The sequence below is a fragment of the Phacochoerus africanus genome, chromosome 1 (assembly GCF_016906955.1).
Source record: "Phacochoerus africanus isolate WHEZ1 chromosome 1, ROS_Pafr_v1, whole genome shotgun sequence".
NCBI lineage: Eukaryota > Metazoa > Chordata > Mammalia > Artiodactyla > Suidae > Phacochoerus > Phacochoerus africanus.
Genome location: NC_062544.1, coordinates 112,474,329 through 112,493,229, shown reverse-complemented (window position 1 = coordinate 112,493,229; position 18,901 = coordinate 112,474,329). Strand labels below are relative to the sequence as shown.

Sequence of the window (18,901 nt, the reverse complement as noted above, 5' to 3'; positions counted from 1 at the left end):
GGGGATGAGGGCTGTCCACTGGGTAGGGAGAGAGATGGCTGGGCACCATCAGCCCATCTGCCCACCTGGGCTGGGATTCATGACCAGGCCTGTGGCAGCTCCTCCAGCCCTGGCCCAGCAACAGTGAGAATCTTTCTTGGCTGGACACAGTGTCTGTGGCTCCTGGGCACCCTCCTAGCCAGGTGCCCACCAGAATCAGAGGGCAGGGCCTTCTACCAGTGTGACAAGGAACCTCTCTTCGAGTCTTATTATCAAAAATCTCCATAAACCTGATTTGGCACATTGCCAGGAGATGGGCACGTCACAGCCTTCATGTCCCAGGACCCAGAGGTGGAGCTAAGGGGACTTCCCAGGGCCACTCCGAGACCTGGCTCTGCCAGACATTAGCTTTTGTCAAGTTGACCCTTCTTGCCAGCAAGGAGGTCCATCCTGCTATCACAGAGGCGCAGATGTCCCTACCCCCAGCCCAGTGGGGGCATGAACAGCAGTGGGGTGGGAAGGCTCAGTGTGGTGTACAGCCAAGAGCTGGCCTGGAGGTGGAGGAAGCAGAAGTTACAGCAAAGTGGCTTTTCACAGGAAGCCAGTGCCTGCTCTGTCAGGAACCAGCTAGAGATTTGGAAAAGCAGGCCTTGCGGGCTCTGAAGTTTTGCAAGAAGAGCCTTTCTCAGCTGCTCCCTTACTCAAGCCACTCCATGTGCAGGATCCAGAGGCTCAGGGACCACACACTCAACACGCAGTCAGCTGTGACCAGTCTGCATGACCTCTGGCCTCTCCCTACAGCTCCCTCCACTTGGCTCTGGAGCAGGAAGAAGAGTAGGGGCATTTGAGGGGAGGGGTTTCTACATCTTTCCCACAGGGACACTGGTGGCACTGAAACATGCCACCCTGTGTCTCAGCCTCAAAGGGTGGGATCCAGCCTTACATATCACATTTGGCCCCAGAGAATGCTGCCCAGGGAAACTGCTTCTATTCCTGGGGGAAGCCTGATGCATTGTCACCCCCATGGCTGCCAGGAAGCTCTGAGGGCCCCCAGCAGTAACGGGTTCTCTTTCTACTGCCCCCTCCCACCAGCAAGGAAGCAGGAGGATAACAGCTGCCACTTAGCCTGCCTTCCTGCGGGGAGCAGCGGCTTGCCTCTGAGGCCCAGGCATCCCTGGGAGAGGTGTTGGATCACTGCACTGACATCATGCCTGATGCTGCATTCAGGTTTTTTTCCATTTTGATATAAGTTGAAACATCTCAGAGCCAGCTTATAAATGAACCCTCCCTGCTGGTGCCAAGTCCAGAGGTTTCTGGGAGGGCCCAACTGGCAGGTGTGACTCCATGCTCTTCCGGGCTGTGAGTCACTGGTTAGGCCTTGACAGGAGGCACATGGCCCATTTCGGGCCAAGGATAAGGGTGGGTCTGTGCCCTCTCACTGACCATGGCCTTGGACATATTGCCTGTTTCATCCAGCATCTAGCTGCCCCAAGTTTTCCACCAATCTGTTTCGCCTGTCAACTGGCTGACCTCAAGCCTAGGGCTGGGCACCACAGGGTCCCACAGGGCAGGGCATGTTGATCCAGAGCTGGATCAGCCAGACCTGGCTCAAAGGGAGGCCTGTGCCAATCTCATTGGGCCAGGACCCTGATGTTGGCTCTGGGAACCTGCCCTGAATCTGAGGCCAGGATTTGGGTAGTGGAGGCTGAACCCAATTGCTGCCTGGGGCTCGAAAGCCTCACTAGCCTGGAGCTCCATGAAGGGGAGACAACCCATCTCACCTCCCGATATTTCTCCACTCCTCCGACCTTGCCCCAGACAGCCTCCCCACCTCCAAGGCCTGTCCACTGTACCCTACAAAGCCTCCTTTCCTGGACCAAGCCAACTCCACTGTACTCCATCCTTCACGTCCTCTCAGACCCCAGTCAACCTCTCCAGGAGAAGCTGCACTCCCCGGACTTCAGAATGTGGCAATGCCTCACCTTCTTTAAAATCCCTGGGCCCTCAGGGCTTAGCGCTTGGCTTGCCCCACCCTGCTTCCCTCCTGGTTGCTGTTGCCCTCCAGCCCCTTCACCATGGCCTCTTGTTCTCAGAAGTCCTGGGCCCTTGCCTCCCAGGATTCCGCAGTCACTGCAGATGGCAGCCACCAGCTGACCCAACTGACAATTCTATTTCTCAGTCTCCCTCTCAAGCTTACCATCGCCCAAAACTGTCTCTCCTTCAAAACTGCCCCTGCGCCTGTCCTCCTCTCGGCCTCTAGGTCATTTCCCAGGCCTCCCTGGTACAGCAGCCCTGGGGCCTTTCACAGACCTCCCCCACTGAGCCTCTGCTTTCTGTTTATCCACGGACCCCTTGCCTTTAAATCTCTTCCTGCCAGCTGAATCTATGGTCTGCCGTTTCAGTCACAGTCCACTAAATCTCTATGCTCTTTTGACCTATGTCTGGTCCAGAACTCGATTCAACTGCATGCCTCTTTCTCTGGGCCTACTCCCAAACAGCTGAATGGACACCAGGCAAATGTGTTCCCCTGTAAATTAACTTATACCCTAGCTTCTCCTAGGCCCCCACAACTGCCTGGTTAACTCACATCATTTCTCCACATTGGCTGGCTCAATTTCTCCAGCCCCCTCCCCACCTGTCACCATCCCCTGCCTTCTGGATCAAATGATGGCCTTACTTCCAGTGCCTCAAAAAGGAGCCACATAATAGGATGCCTCCTCCACACTCAGGATCTGAACTTGCCTCTTCAGGGGCCCCACTCCTTCAATCACGCCCCATCCCCCACATGCCTAGGCATCCCTTTCCTCTTAGAACTCAGGCAGTGCCACTGTCTCCTGCTTTTCAGAAACCCTCTCCTGCCCATACACATTCCCTATTTTCTGCCCATGCTCTCCTCTCCTTCTCAGCCAAGCTTCCCAAGAGTTAACTATGTGGATGAAACTCAAAGAACATTGTGCTGAGTGAGAGAAGCCTTACATAAAAGAATGCATTCGGAGTTCCAGTCATGGCTCAGTGGTTAACGAATCCGATTAGGCTTGGATCCTGCATTGCTGTGGCTCCGGCGTAGGCCGGAAGCTACAGCTCCAATTAGACCCCTAGCCTGGGAACCTCCATATGCTGTGGGTGCAGCCCTAGAAAAGACAAAAAGACCAAAAAAAAAAAAAAGAATGCATTCTTTATGATTCCATTTATATGAGGTTCTATAATAGGCAAAACTCATCTACGGCAGATAAAAATCAGAGCAGCAGTTGTCCCTCGAGGAGGGGTGAGGATGGACAGGGATGGGGCCTGAAAGGACTTTCTGCAGTGATAGGGATGTTGTCTACCTTGACTGGAGGGCTTTGGGTGACAGAGGTGCATGTTTTTGTCAAAGGTCACTGAATGGTACATTTAAGCTTTGCACATTTCATCCTGTGTAAATTTTACCTTAAAAAAACCTTAAACAAAAATTAATCTCTAACCAATGCTATGCTTGCTGAAGTATTGAGTGGGAATATACAGTTGTGAATCTCCAAGGTCTCCAGCCCTAACCTGCCTGCCACATGCCAGACCTATCACTCTACTGTACTCCACTTGGGTACTCACAGGCACCTCCAACTTGACATGGTCCAAACAGAAGAATCCTCCATCTGCCACCCCCATGGCCACTACGTTTCCAAAAACTGTCTGCTTAGCGTCCAAAAAACACCAGGAATCTGTTGCAGTTCCTCATCATGCCCATCACTACCCCAGCCCCAGCCCCAGTCCCAGCCTACTCCTGGAACCCACAGCTGCCCCTATAGGCTGTTTCCCACACAGCAGCCAGAGGGGGTGGGTGGGTATGTCTGTGTGCTATTGTTGCATGTACATATACATATATGGGTGGTAAAATAAACATACCAGAAAAAGTGTCATTTTAATCATTTAAGTGCAGATTCAGTGACATTACATTCATAATGTTGTGCAAATATCACCACTATTTCCAAAGAGGTGTTTTTAAATGCACACCTGACCTTTCCATTGCCACCTTCCACAACCTTTGAAATCCCATCTGAAGACCCCAGCAGGCTCTGCCTGCCCTCTGGTCCTGGCCTATGGTAACCCACCCACCCTGGACCTGGCTTGCTCCTGGGCCCTCAAGTGGACCACACACTTCCCTTCTGGCCTCCCCTGCTTCCACCTGTCTCCAGCCCAGCATCGGTCTAACATCTGCAGTCTAACTTCTCCTCCTTTTACAAGTCCCCAGGTCTTGTCACAGCATCACACCAAGCTCCTGCAGCCCTGACCCCTAGGTGTGGCCATGTGTTCACGGGGGTGATATGGTGGGAAGGCTGCCTCTCCTCCTGGCCTGGAGGCTCCCCAGGGCTGAGCAACCCATCTGCTTCAGCTCTGCCTGACTCTCCAGTGCCAAGGACAGTTCCTGGCTTATCACAGGGACTTAAAAAGCATTTGTGGAGGGAAGAAAGGATGAGAAGAAAAGAGAGAGCCACCCTCTGACTGGGTAGATGTGAAGTCTGCCCAGGCCAAAGGTCGAGCTAATCAATGGTAGAAACAGCAAGACCAACAAGTGACTGGCCAGCAACTGGCTACTTACCTTTCCCTGCCTCTGGACCTCCAGCTTCTCCATCACCTCCCTTCCCTGCCTCTCCCCTCTTGTCCCTTCTCCCCACTCACACTTTTTTTCTCCCTTTCTACCATTTTTACTCCATTCTTTTACATTCTGTTTCTTTTGCCCTTACATACAAAAGCAGGTGTTTTAGGAATACAATTTCCTATTTTTTTGTTCTGATTTTTTACATTCATTCTTAGATAACTTTTCAGAGCTAAAAGTTAAGCATCCCATGCCTGATAGCTGCAGCCCTGCAACAGCTCCCGCTCCCGCACAACTGCCTCTAGCACCTGTCCCCAGTAGCTCTGGCTTCCAACCCGCAGTGGTCCAAGCAAGGCAGCTGAGGGGTCTATCTATAGGGAGCAGGGATGGCTGCCCAGGGCTGACTGAAGCTTGCGGGGCATTTCCCTATTGATTGAGACTGTTTGGGTCAAGATGGCTACTGTCAGGCAAAGCGCTCAGGACTAGACATATGGTGGGAGAAAGGCCTCCGCCACCTGGAGGTTCACTTCCACCTTGTTTGGGGGTGGAGAGGGAAGGCTGGGCACAGGAAAGAAGAGGATACCTCAGCCTCTCCTCAGCCCACTGCTGATCCATATCATTCTAACACATGCTCCTCTTTCCTCACTGGCCAGGAGGGAGCAGAGGGAAGGGGGCAAGGCTGATGGCTGCAGCAGAGGGATCCATGCTGCACTCACAGTACCACCCCCGGGCCATCTGTTGCCCAGCCCTCACGGGAAAAGAGTGGGATGCAGGCAGGAGAGGCAGAGGCTTGTGGCCATTACATCTCTCCCTCCCTTTTCCACACCACCTACCCTGGGTAAGTGCCTAAGCCCAAGGCTTGCCAGTAGGGTGGGGGTGGCGGGGAGGGCACAATAGCTTGGTTTTGGCTTGGTCTCAGCAAAGTCTAGACCTTGGAGCAGGCAAAGGAAGACCATGGTCACTCTTCTGTAATTTTCTTAGGGGGCTTATAAGCGATTCTGACTGGAGCAGGGGAGGTGGAAGGCAGATGGGCTACCTGGACCCGAAAGGCTGGGGATGTGGTGGCAGCCCTGCTGCTGCCCACAGGACAGAGGGTGGGCCTCCCAGGTGCAGGCTGCAACCTCACTTTAGGCAGTGCTCAGGGAGGATTCTGCTGATGCAACCGGGGAGCACAGGCATGCAGACCTGCCTCTGCACAGCACTCATTCCTGTGACACTGTTCCTAGGGCAAAGACAGACATCTGGAGGAGCTCCAGGCCAGAATGTGCTGCTGGGGCTGCTCTGAGTGGGGTAAGGAGGCCCCTGAGAGGGCTGATGGAGACAGGCTATGCCTGATCCAGGCCAAGGCTCAGACTCTCCAGGAGTTCATTCCCACCCGGCTGCCCACAACCTTACCTTCCCCCTCCACCCAGCTGGCTTGGGGGCCACACCTCGCCTGCTTCCCCTCAGCTATCAGAACAAGTAGCTCCCTCCTAGAGGAGAAAGGGATGGCAGGCCTGAATGCTGAGTCACTGAAGAGCAGAAAGGTCATGGTTTCAAAAGGGCTCAATTATTTACCTGCCTTGAGCTCCAGGGAAAAATGGCCTCCACCGCAAAGAGTGGCTAGGATAGCCCTATTTGTCCCAAATCATCCTCAGCCTGAGCAAAAATGGACTGTTAGTAAGAAGAATGAGGCTGGGAGTCCCTGGGGAAAAACTGGGAGACCTAGCCACTGGTTCTGGCTGGGTCTCATGCTCCAGAATAAACCAAGATTTCCTAAGACTTGGTCTCCTCGTCTGTAAACAGAGGGTGCTCTGAGCGCCTTCCCCAACTTCCAAGAAGTCTTCATGTGCTCCAAGAACTCAGAAACCCATTAAAGTACACAGGCAGAAGAAATCTTCCTCTTGAGGCATCATAACCTCGAGGGCTGGCCAGCCTAGGCCTGGGCAGGACAGGAAGCGCTGTGTCTGTTGAGTGCAGAACCCATCCAGCAGCCCAGCCTCCACCAGCCAGAAAAGCAGTGATTCCAGATCTCAGACACTGTTCTGGCCAAATGAGGCTGTATATGAACCTCATCTCCAGACCTGGTTTGCTGTTTCTGCAGAACCTAGCTAAAGTAATAAGACCTGACAGATGCCATGAGAGAGAAAAACCAAAATACTGAGCTTCAGTGACCATCGGCCCAGCAGAGCCAGTCTTTTCCCTCCTTCTTGCTCCTTTGTCCTCATGCGGCCATTCAGCACAACAGTCCTATCACACTCCTAATCTGTGCTTCAACTTGGGTTACAAATCAGCCACTGTTTCTCTATTTATGACACACATGAAAAAAAGGTCCATTTTCCACGGTCACATTTCTAAAGATCCAAAGGTCATTAGTGGCATGAAACCCTCCATGTCACTCATGTGGCCCTTGTCCCTCTCTAGGTCTGCTATATCCCTCCCTCTGCCAGTGGGAAGCTGAGGGGCAATATATCCTACTGACATGCCCTGGTGAGGCCTTGGTGGCCTTTGAGGCAGGATGCAGGACCCAGGCTACCTTGGCATTACCACACTAGCAGTTTCAGGCACAAGCTCACACCCCCAGACGGGACCCCTATCGAGCTCCCCCCATGGCCAGTGTCTGCAGTGCGTCTATGCTGAGACCCGCAGTCCTCTGCCCTTTTCCACTCTAGGTGGCCTCTCCTAGGAAGTGAGAAATCAAAAAAAGGAAGTGAATGGTGGAGCCAAATTTCCTGGAAAAGGTCACTCTGCCTGAGCCCCTACCACCTACATCCACCTGACTTCAGAACCCACCACCTGAGCTGCCCAGAACCTCAGGCCAAGCAGGAGTCTGGCCTAGGAAACCAGGACAATCCAGCAAACAGCCTTCATGGCTGACATAACATCATGTTAGAAGGGCCAGAACAGATGTGGTCTGACCAGGGTGGATCTAGCAGCAGGATGTGGGCAAAACCTGCAAACTTGTTTTCTTATTACAAGGTAGTATGGCCAGGGACGTGAACCTGTTCTTAGTAAAGTGACAAAGGGTAACTGCTCTAACTCAAGAACGAGGCTCTGCCAGCCCCTCAGGAAAATGGGCCAAGGGTTCTCCTTGACAGGAACACCACTGAAAGCCAACCGTACAGAAGAAAAGGTTCTGTACCTACCAAGTGAGAACTTGAAGACTGGTCAGCATTTCCCAAACTGGATACCATGGAACACCAGCCCCTAATGTTCTGTGAAATCAAGTCTCAGAAAGGCTGCCAATGACAGCCCTGTCCTGGAGCTCCTACTCCTTGAAGTACCTGGGGGGGAGGCCTGCTCATCACCAAATACTGTGAATCTGCAGTAAGTTGGAATGCCCCTCTCCTTCTGGACTTGAGCCTTGGCTTCCTCCCAGCACAAAGAGGCAGATGGACTGAGTGTTGCCAAGGTCCTCCCACTCTGCTGTTTTTCTAGGCACAGCCAAAAGCTGGCTCTCCTCCCACCTCAGTGAGGGTCCTGGGCTTGGGGGAGCCTGTTGTGTGGGAAGGACTGGGATGCCCACAGGAAACTGCTGCCACCATGTGTGGCTCTCCCTTGATCTCTGCCTACCCCACCCAGAGTCATTCAGGTCCTGCAGCTCTAGTAAGTGTCTCAGAGAGGCTGGAACCCAGGGGGACAGGTCCATCACGGGGAAGGGGGGCATCCCCACAGCGGCCTCTCTCAACCCTGCCTGCCAAGCCTCCCTGCTCCTGTGAGGCTGGGAGTTTCTGGCTTCTTGCTGGCACAAACACACAGGTGAGCTTCCCTGGCCTTAATCACACTGTTCTAAATACTGAAAAGCAACGCTTACCTAACTGATCAGTGCAGGGATGGGCTGTTTCTAATCACAGATGTAATAATCACGAGTGTGCACGCCTCCTCAGGAAGCCCCCACACTCCAGAAGCGACTCCAAACACACTGAGTCATCTCCCCACACCAGCAGCTCCTTCCTCGGAATCTCACACTTACCTCCCGCAAACCACACGTCCCACACCCACAGCACCTCATGTCACAAATAGACCCCGACCTGTGAACAATTATTCTCACTCATCCCCCCTACCCACGTGGTCCAAACGCTTCTGCTGCTGATAATCCCAGCTACAGCCCTGCAGTCACCACTCTCCATCCCGCCCAAGGGCAGAGCCCTAGGGGGACAACCGGAGACTCCTATGGGTTACCACGGAGGAGACGGAGGAAGCCAGCAAACCCACTCATTTCAAAGGCATGGCCTTGGCCCAGGTAGTATACTGGAGCGCTCAGCCTGCAGGGCACCCAAGAGAGGCTCAGGGGCCTGGCTGAGAATCCCACCACAACTCAAGGCATTCCTGAAACACTGGATCGGGCTGGAGACCCAGGGTCCTCTGGGGCAGAAAGGAGACCAGTCTCATGGAAATGGCCTTGCAGTGGTCTGTTGGTGACTCTAGGACACCATACTATGTGAATGCTTGGCCCCCAGAATGGGTCTCTGCTTTACCCCAATCTTGGGATAAAGATGGGGAGCTGCTCGGCCCACAACCTGCATGCCCAGCAAACTGGAATGGAAGCCCAGAGGAGGAGCTTTCTTAAGCCCAGGTGGTAGGCAGTTTCCTGCCTCCCTTAAAACCTTGCTCCCCTCACCAGGATGTGTCTCCAGAGTCATTGTCAGGGAGAGGCTGGCCTAGGGCCAGGGAGACTTGCTTCCCTTTGGGCCCTGCAGCTGCTCATGGCCCTCTTCAAATGAGCATCCATTAGGAAACATTGTCCATGAGACTGTCATTGGCCCTCTCTAAAGCCAGTCAAACTTGGACCAGTTAAGAAAGCATCTTTTACTTAGGGACAGTCCTCAAGCTTTCAGGGGTGTAGGAATCCCCCAGGAGATCTGGGGCCAGGACTTGTTCTCTGCTACCACATCTTGGAGCCAGGAAGCCCTAGGAAGACACAGCTGCTGATGGTCAAGGGAAGTAACCGGGAAAAGAGAGTTGGTGAAAAGGGGAGCCAGGGGAGGCATGAGATACAGGCGGGGTTGGGGAGCCGGCGCAGAGGTGATTACCTGGGTGAGATGAGGGTTCGGGTTGAACCCACACTGGTTGCAGACCTTGTTGTGACACTGGGTGCAGGTGTTGAAGTTTGGCTGGCTGGGGGTTGACGTGAGGTCCGAGGTCTTACATATGGGACACAGTGTGCTGCTGGGGAGGGGGGCGATCTGGGGGACGGAGTAGGGTGATGTAGGGGTGCTGCCTCTTTCCGGTGACACAGAGGGCGACCGCCCTGATCTCTGTGTCCTGCTGTCTACCTGCAGTGTCCTGCGGGGGCCGTCGGCCTCCTGGCCTGCTGGGCCCTGTGCCCTCGTCTCCCGGGGGCTCTCATGGCTGGGAGCCGTAGCAGAAGGCTGCTTCAGGGTTGGGGAAGCTGCTTTCTGGCTAGCCAGGGGCTCCTTGGGGTCCAATCTCCTGGAAACGCTGAAATGACATTGAAAATGATGACGTTAGAGACATATCTTAGAAAAGCAGCCTTCAGAGGTCTCTACCAACCTAGGTGTCTCTGCCAAGCCCCACTACCACCCTCCTCTTCCTGCCTAGGGGCATCGTCACAGTCACCATTAGCCAAGTGCTGACTGTGCCCCATGCTGAGCTCTGACAAGTGTTCCCCTCTTGAACCCTCAGCATCAGGCCATATGGTAGACTCAGGAGTATCTCCTCTTACATCCCACTGACATGTAGATTCTGATTCAGTAGGTCTGGGGTGGAGTCTGTGTTTTTAAGGATCTCTAGGTTGATGCCTTTACTATGGTCTACAGACCACAAATCGAGTACCAAGGTTCTAAACTTATATATTAGTAATACCTAGGCTGGCTTTAGAATTTCTGACTCTCAGACTGCACCCCAGACACATTACATCAAAACCTGTGAGGGAAGGACCCTGGCATTAATATTTTTTCCTCCCTAGGGGATTTCGACATTCACCTTAAGTTTAGAGGTATGCCCTGGCTTGTCCTCTTCAGAAGCTGACCTCAGGCAGCTGGAGGTGAGTGGAGGAGGGACTCCAGTGCCTAGTTAATGCCATCACCAGCAGGGATAATGGAGCCTTCCTCTGGCAGTCTTCCAGCAAGTCTAATGCCAGACCAAGTACATCAAGACGGGTGAAGTGTTGCTTTGCTAGTTCAGGGCAGGGTGGGGCTGGAGTTCTAGGATCCAGGCCTTGAGGAACCACCGAGGGAAGATCAATATGCCTGACTTTCACCTCCATCCAGCATGGCCCTGTTGCAGCCACGCCAGCAGAGGTGAGGAGTTCAATGAGGCAGAAGGCAAACCATCAGGCTAAACACAATCCCTTATACTCCTTCTTGTTTGACCCACCTTTAAGTTCATTTCTGCCAGTTTTCCAACCTGAAAGAAGCTGAGCACAAAAAGCCAAAGGCAATGCTTCATATTGCTTCCCTGAAATTCTAAACTTTCTCTAGTCTGTATTCATTTGGATGGACACCGGCACCCAGGCAACAGGGCAGACTGGCTTGGAGCTAGTGTGGAAGCCTGGCCACAGCCACCTGTGGAGCAGCCTGGCCTGGCCCCTCAGCCCCAGTGCTGCTGGTCCTTGAAGCGTCTGACTAACTGGAGGGGAATCTAAGTTTGATGCTCTTATATGAGGGCCATTTTCTTGCCAAAAAGATTCAGGAGCCAGCTGGTAGGATGTCTGAGGATAAGCCATCTCAGAGGGGATGGCTCCTCATCTACCTGGGGAGGCCCACTCCAAGACACTCTGCAGTTCTTCCTCCCTTCCAAGAAGCTGTTGGGGAAGAGACACACTCTTGGTCTAATAAAGACTCTCCCAGGAAAAAGAAACACTGCTAAATATCCATCACACATTTCTTTCATCAACCAACAACAGAGTACACCCAACCATCCAGTCTCACGGACCTGCCTGCCACCTTTATACAACTAGCTGGGAGGCCCAGTGTGGTGGCAGCTGCAGCCATTTCTGGCCCAGACTTGGAAACTGGCCTTTCAGTAGACTAATTTCTAGGTATCACAGAGAAATAATCCCATGTGAAGAGTTCCCTGGTAGCTCATGGGTTAAGGATCCAGCATTGCCATCGCTGTGGTATAGGTTCCATCCCTGGCCTGGGAACTTCTGTATGCTGTGGGCATGACAAAAAAGAAAGAAAGGAAGAAAGAAAGAAAGAGAGAGAGAGAAAGAAAGGAAGGAAGAGAAAAGACATAACCTCATTTTTTAAAATTTATAGTTTCTTTTCTTTTTTTTCCTTTTTTCTCTTTTTTGCCTTTTAGGGCCACACCTGTAGCACGTGGAAGTTCCCAGGTTAGGGGTCAAATTGGAGCTACAGCTGCCAGCCTATGCCAGTCATGGCAACGTGGGAGCCGATCTGTATCTGCAACCTACACCACAGCTCTCAGCAATGTCGGATCCTTAACCCACTGAGTGGGGCCAGGGATCAAACCCACATTCTCTCGGTATCAGTTGGGTTCGTTACCACTGAGCCATGATGGAAACTCCCCATAGTTTCATTTTTCACTTAAATTATTTGTGGCTGGATTTAAAAGCAGCCTTTGAAAGCTAATCAGAAGCTCCAGAGAGCCCTTTATAACATGTGAAGGGACTGTAGCCCCGTGCCCAGGCTGTGTAAGGTCTGTGGCTTCTCCTGAGAAATGTAGCAATTTCTATTGCGTTTGTTTTGTATGATGAAGGTGAGCCCCTGATATTTCCACAAATGTGCTCCTCCCCATCTTCCTCTCAGAGTCTCTGACTCTCTCCTCCTCTCATCCCATGTCAGTCACCAGGAAATCTTATTGGCTTCAGAGTCAGGCCACTCCCACAGCCTCCTCGCTCCACCTGATTCAAGGCACTGTGTCCTCTTTTTTTCAGTTTTGTTCAAGCCTGGCTGCTCCTACTTGCCCCTCTTCGGTCTTCTCTATACGGCAGCCAGGATAATCCTTTATGTACACAAATCAAAACACTTCCCTCCTCAGCTTAAACCCTCCTCTCCTTTCCATAGGAAAAACCAAAGGTTTTACAATGGCCCATAAGGCCCCACACATTCAGCCCCTTTCCCTCCCATCTTCTACTAATCGCTCTCTCCCCTGTGTCCCTTCCCTTATGCCAGGCCCACCTCTGCCCCTCGGCATCTGTAGCTGCTGGCACATGTGCTCTCTCAAGTCTTTGCTCTTATTCACTTTCCTTTCAGGGATGCCTTCCTGGACCAGCCTGTTTAAAATGCAGCTTCAGCCCCTCCTGCCTCTTTGTTCTCATGGCACTGAGCACCCTCCGACTCACTATATACATATGTACTGCTAGTGTGTGCCCTCCATGGTTTCTGCATTAGCTTGCCAGTGCTGTGGGCAGGGCCTCTGTGCTTTCCCCACAGCTGTACCCCGCAGCCTAGCACAGTGCCCGGAACATACTGGATGCTCAATATGTGTTTCCTGGCAGGATGGACTGCAGGCACTTCATGACTCAGAACAGTAAAATGTGGCCCCGAAGTGTGTTTGAGCTGAGGAAACATGGCATGTGACTGGCATGGCACACAGCCCTCTCCTGGATCTAACCCCATGTGGGACAGAATAGCAAAAACAACTGGAGTCCCCTGTCACCGCTGGCTGCACCCCCAGTCCTACCACATAGAACACTTCGCCAATCATAGTAGTGTTCATGCCAACCGAGTCCTCACCATGAGCACTGCCGTGTGCCAAGCACTTGTCACACATTAACTCCTTTAGGCCTCACAGGAAATCCATGAGGTAGGATCCAATTCATCTATTTTGCAGACAAGGAAACTGCTGCACATAGAAGTTAAGGAATTAGCAAAGCCAATATGACTCGCACATGGTGGAGCTGGGATTCCAATATCAAGGCCGCCAGTCCTTATCCTTAACTGCATTCCCACAAGGCCTCTCTAGAGGAGCAGCATGAGGCAGTGGAAGGGTGGGAAGTGCTGCAATTTGGGTTCTTTGGATTCTTTTCCCTTTTTCCTGAGGAGTGGTTTAAGTGGAGGTTCCCCAGGAAGTGGTCTCTGACATCTTGCCTCCTACTATAGCCCGGGCCCCACCACCACTCTGGGCACTGAGTAGACATCCAACAAGCGTAGATATCAAGTGGACAGGAAGATGTGTGGGCCGTGCAGTGGGCTCTTGGAGTGTGGCTGAGCTAGAGCAGTGACGTGACTGAATCATGACCACTGCCCCTCGAGTTGGCCAGCAATGCTGACTCAGAGAAAACCACACTCATTCATTCATTCATCCGAGCATTCAGTCATTCACAAACATTTAGCGGCCCTTGGAATGACAGTTCTAGGCCCCGGAATTGGTACTGATGGTATGAATGGACTATGTCTCTTCCAAGGGAAGGTGAGTCCACAGGTGTTCATTGTATTGCTATCCTTTACATCTTATACATATTTTATGAGTATTCTTATGTTCTTTATAAACACCTATTCAATATTTAATTAAAATAAATTTTTAAAAAAGTGAATCAGACAGGGATCCAGTGCTCTGGGAGCCTCGTCTAGAGAGGAGACAGATGTACGAACAAACTGAAGCAAGACACCCCCACACGGTCAAGGGAGGGGCAGAAGCCTGAGCAGGCTTTGAGGACCAGGAAGCATCTAAATTGTGTCTAAATTGATGGGCTTTTCTCCCCAAGGCTAAGGAAAATTGAGGCAGAGGGGAAGCACATGCAAGGGCCCAGAGGCATGATAAGGTATAAGTCAGGGCTATTCCCAGGACCTATAACAGCTCCTGGCCACAGTGTGCACCCAACTACCCTGAACGACATGAAAGCTCTGGGCTAAAATGGAGAAGGCCAGGAGAGTGAGGCCTCTAAGCTTTTCAAACAAGGGAGTGCTCTGGTTCTCTGTCAAGGACATGGTGGAGGTAGGGAGTCAGTGAGAATAAGGCAATAGCCCAAGAGATAGTCCAGGGACTGAGAAAGAGGGAAGGTTCAGTAGGGGTATTCTGGATTGGGATCTAGGAAGAAGTGGTCCTTTTGATTCAGATGGGGGATCCAGAAAGAGAAGCCAATTGGTGGGTAGATATTGGGGAGTGAAATAGCAAAATCAAGAGGCTGTATTTAGTTTTGTTGAGTTGGTTGTGGTTGGGGGTGGGGGGCATCCAAGAGACATCAGGAGGTGGGCCAGAGTTTGGGTTCAATTCAGGTATGTCTAGATATTTTGATCTGGGAGAGTTAAGGGTTCAGTTCACAGACAAGTCTCAGGGAGAGAGATCACACCTAGGGCAGTAGTCCAGCAAAAATTTACGGGGAGCACCCACATTTATGGGAACAGAAGGGATGCCAGAAACAGAGAAGTCATAGAAAAGAGAACAAGACACAACCCCCAGGGTTAGAGAAGTTCCCACAGGAAGGGCATTCAACAACTTGCTCTACATCCATAAGAGCTGTCAAGTCTCAGAAGCCCTGGAGAAAAAGACTACGCCCATGAAGGCCATGAGCCCTATTCCACCCAGTCCAGCTCAGATGGGACCAGCTCCCTATCCTGCTGAACACAGGGCCTGCCCAGGGCCAGAGATTCAGATCTGTCTGTGACACACTTCTGGACACTGGTCCCAAGTGTCAGGGGGCCAGGGTGGTTGGAGTAGCCTCAGACCTCCTTAGGAGGGCAGAACCGCACCCTCTAGGAGGCCCTCCTGACAAAGGTCTCCACTGGCAGGGAGGGAGGCATCCACAGGTGGGACCCAGCCCAGCCCCAGTGAAGACCTGGTTTCCTGGATATGGCCCATCAGCAGTGAGAGCCCTAGAGGCTAAGTGGTCCTCCCAGCAGCCTCTGGAAGCCGTGTTCCTTGGGGAGAGCTGGGATGAGGACAGATGAGCAGGAGGGGAGAGGGACACTTTAACAGAATGGGAAAGACATAGGAGGACAGGTAAGTGAAGAAGGAGGAAGAGGGCAGAAATATGAAGGAGTGGCCAGAAGACAAGCAAGGGAAGACTCAAAATGCCTTTTCCAGGGATAGGTTTTTGGGGTTTTTTTTTTGTTTGTTTGTCTGTTTGTTTTTGTCTTTTTGGTCTTTTTGCCGTTTCTTGGGCCGCTCCCTCGGCATATGGAGGTTCCCAGGCTACGGGTTGAATCGGAGCTGTAACTGCTGGCTACACCAGAGCCACAGCAACGTGGGATCCAAGCCGCATCTGCAACCTACACCACAGCTCACAGCAACGCCAGATCGTCAACCCACTGAGCAAGGCCAGGGACCAAACCCGCAACCTCATGGTTCCTAGTCGGATTCATTAACCACTGCACCACAATGGGAACTCCCTCCAGGGATAGCTATTTTTAAAAGATAGCCAAGAAAAGTAGAGGATGTAAAAATAGCTGTATTTCTACCAGCTTTTCTCCTTTTCAGCATCTAAGGATATTGACTGATCAGAAATAAGTCTTAAAGCTGGTTAGGAGGGCAAAAAGGTGCCCTCAGCCACAGGGTGGCTGAGGAGGGTTGCAGAATCAATCTAGTCAGCACCCCCCACCCTGACCCAGCTTTCCTCAGTAAACTTGGGCCTTCTGTTCCAAACAGTGACCACTCCTGGAAGGACAATCCAGACCACGCTGGTTAGAAGCTGGGCTCCCCTCTGTTAGAAACCCCCAAGAAATGCATGAGTCCAAGTAGCTCCAGTGACCAAAGATGCTCAGAGCCCAGGTATGTCCATTAAGGGCAGAGCCAACAGGGAGAGCCGTGGCTGCCCTGGTCCATGGTAGGAAGGTGCTGGAGGCACTCTGGCAGCTGCCCTCAGGGAGGGGCTGCTCAGGCAGAGGCTGACTAGTGCAAAAAGTAGGGAGGCATGGAGCTGGTTTGGGCTCTGAGGGAAACTAGGCTGGATCCACATCATAGCATTCTGGGGCATGCACCCCATTGCTTCCAGTTGAATATCTGTAAGGGGAATATTTCACACAAATAAGTGGCTGTCTTTGCTCCCTAGGAGGGGAGTACACTTAAGAAACTGCTTTTCTAAGTCAGAGCAGCCAGAAGAATCCCACAGCTTCAAACACGGTTTTGATGAATTCATGGCTGACCTTTCCACAACAGGAAATTACAGCCAGGAAGATGGCAATGGAAGACCCCCCCCCTTTAAAGACCAGGCCAGGAAGGAACAGGAGGCCAGCACAACAAGCAGAGAAGGCAGGAGCTACAGAACAGTGAGCACCACGATCTAGGTCCTTGGTCCTTGAGCAGCTCTCTCAGGAAGTTTGAACTTTAAAAAAATTCCAGCTGTCACACAAGAAAACATTTCCTGACCTGCCCATCTTTCAGGCCAGTGGCCTCCTGCCTTTTTGACCATGGGTCCCTATCAATCCAACATGTTTATATACTTCCAACATACACGAGTATTTATTTACCAATTACGTGCATCTATATTAGTGATAAAATACCTCCCCAAATGGCAAAGTCAGAAATGATGAGAGGACATAAATGTAAAGAGGAGTTTTCACGTTTTTCTCCCATGCCTCAGCTGACTGTCCTATCTCCTCCCCCTCCCAGCACGTGTGCCCCAGTGCAAAGGCCACTGTAGGGAAATTCTTAATCTCTCAATCTTGAAAGCAGTCTACTGGTTGCCATGACCAGATTCTCTCACTCTCAGCCCTGCCTCATTGAAGGTGTACCTAGGTCAGTGTCAGGGCTGCCCTCACCAGCCTTTCTGACCATCTATGAACCAAAAAGAAATTGTTCTGCTGACAGCAGCAACACAGAGGAGAGGATCTCCATAACACTTAGCCGAAGTACCTGGGATTGGACAGGAAGCCAGTACCATGGGCTCAGAGCCTCTGAGATGCTCTCTTGGAGCCAGGAGATGCCCCGCTGGCTGGGGAGGGAAGGTGCCACTCACAGGGTTCCTAGGTGGGGGGCAGGAAGGGGTCATACTATAAGCAGAGTTCCCAAGAGGCTGACATCTTTCCTTTTCAACTTCCCAGCCCCCCGAAGGTGCTGCCCCTCTAAGAGGGTAAGATTCCAAGAGTCAAAAGACTCCAGAGAACCATTAGCTTATCTTTGGTTCAGGTGGTGACAAAGCATCATGAGAGTCTGATAACAGCCCTCAAAGCAGGTACTTAATGACGCACTTGTGCAAACACATTCCCATATCCCTAAGCAGACAAACCCATGCAAGAAACCATTAGTGTTATCCAGATACCCACCACCTCCACTCATCCCTTCTGCTCAGAAACATCTACCAGTTGGGATTCTTCCTGTGACCTAACAAGCTTCACTGATCCCAGGCAGGGAACTCATTTAGGGCATCTAGCTCTGACTGCTTTGCTCTTGCTGAAGGAGAGTTTGGGATGAGGCTGCAAGTGGGTCAGGAAGGCTGAGAACATGAGAAGAGAGACAGGTAGGAATAAGAATTGCTTTGGGAAAGCTACCAGCATAAGGGGAGAGACCAGCAGGAAGCTGGGGGTGAGATGGGAGCCAGGCTGTAACTGCAAGGAAAGGAAGCCCTGGAGACCTCGTTCCCAGCCCTGATGCCTATATGGGTCCACCAGGTTGAGAGCATCTCTCAGGACTACCTGATTTGGCCTTGGTTCCCTTTAGGCCAAGCCAGTCTCCAGGATCTGGAACAAGGATGGGAAATAAAGGTAACTTTCCTTTAATCCCATTAATTTGTAGTGTCTGCCTAGAGGGCAGAGTATGAGAAAGATCAGTGGGAAAAATTGTCATCAATTAGTAAGGTCTTTGATGAACCCAGAAATAGGGTATATAAGCACAAAGGCTATGGACTTGTCACCCATGATGCAAAACCAAACCAGACCCTTGGGCCTGCCTCAAGTGGTAACCCAGCTTCCTGGAGTGTCTCACTCAGAATGTCTCTTGCACCACAGTGCTTATGACAGGCATTATGTAAACACGGGTTCACCTGAAGGCAAGTGAGTGGTGGACACCACCCCATTCACACTCTGTTGAGGGGTTACAAGTCCTCTAATCATAGCTTGTCCGTTCATGGCTTATGGAGTGTATCTCCAGAAATTTCTATTCATTCATTCATTTTAAAAGAACTCATAGGAACCATGTTCTCTAGTCCTTGAACGTCTCAACATCCCTTTGTGGACACTAAATCTGGACAACAGAGGATGGTTGGATACAAAATTCTAGGTTTACACTTCCTTTCCCTGAGGACTTTGTAGGTACAGCCCCTGTGTTTTCTGGCATTGACTACTATTGCAGTGAGCTCTGTGCCACCTGATTAGGTCCTCTTTAGGTGTATTAACATTGTCATCTAGATGCAATAGAACTCTTTTTTTCCTCTTTGAGGTTCAGTAACTTCACCAAGAGATGTTTTAGGGTTGAATATTCCATATCTATTTTTCCTGAAATTCAGTATGTCATTTCAAACCAAAGATTTATGTGTTCCTTTATTTCAGAGGGAAAAGTTTTCTATTAACT

At 51.5% G+C, this 18,901-nt stretch overlaps 1 protein-coding gene across 1 annotated transcript in view; it reads right to left on the bottom strand.

Annotated features, from left to right (window-relative positions):
- BSN (bassoon presynaptic cytomatrix protein) overlaps positions 1-18,901 on the bottom strand; it is a 97,959-nt gene that overhangs the window by 32,946 nt on the left and 46,112 nt on the right. Inside the window, exon 2 of the mRNA XM_047751845.1 lies at positions 9,562-9,970. Coding sequence (XP_047607801.1) covers positions 9,562-9,970 — 409 coding nt within the window. The remainder of the gene's footprint in view (positions 1-9,561; positions 9,971-18,901) is intronic.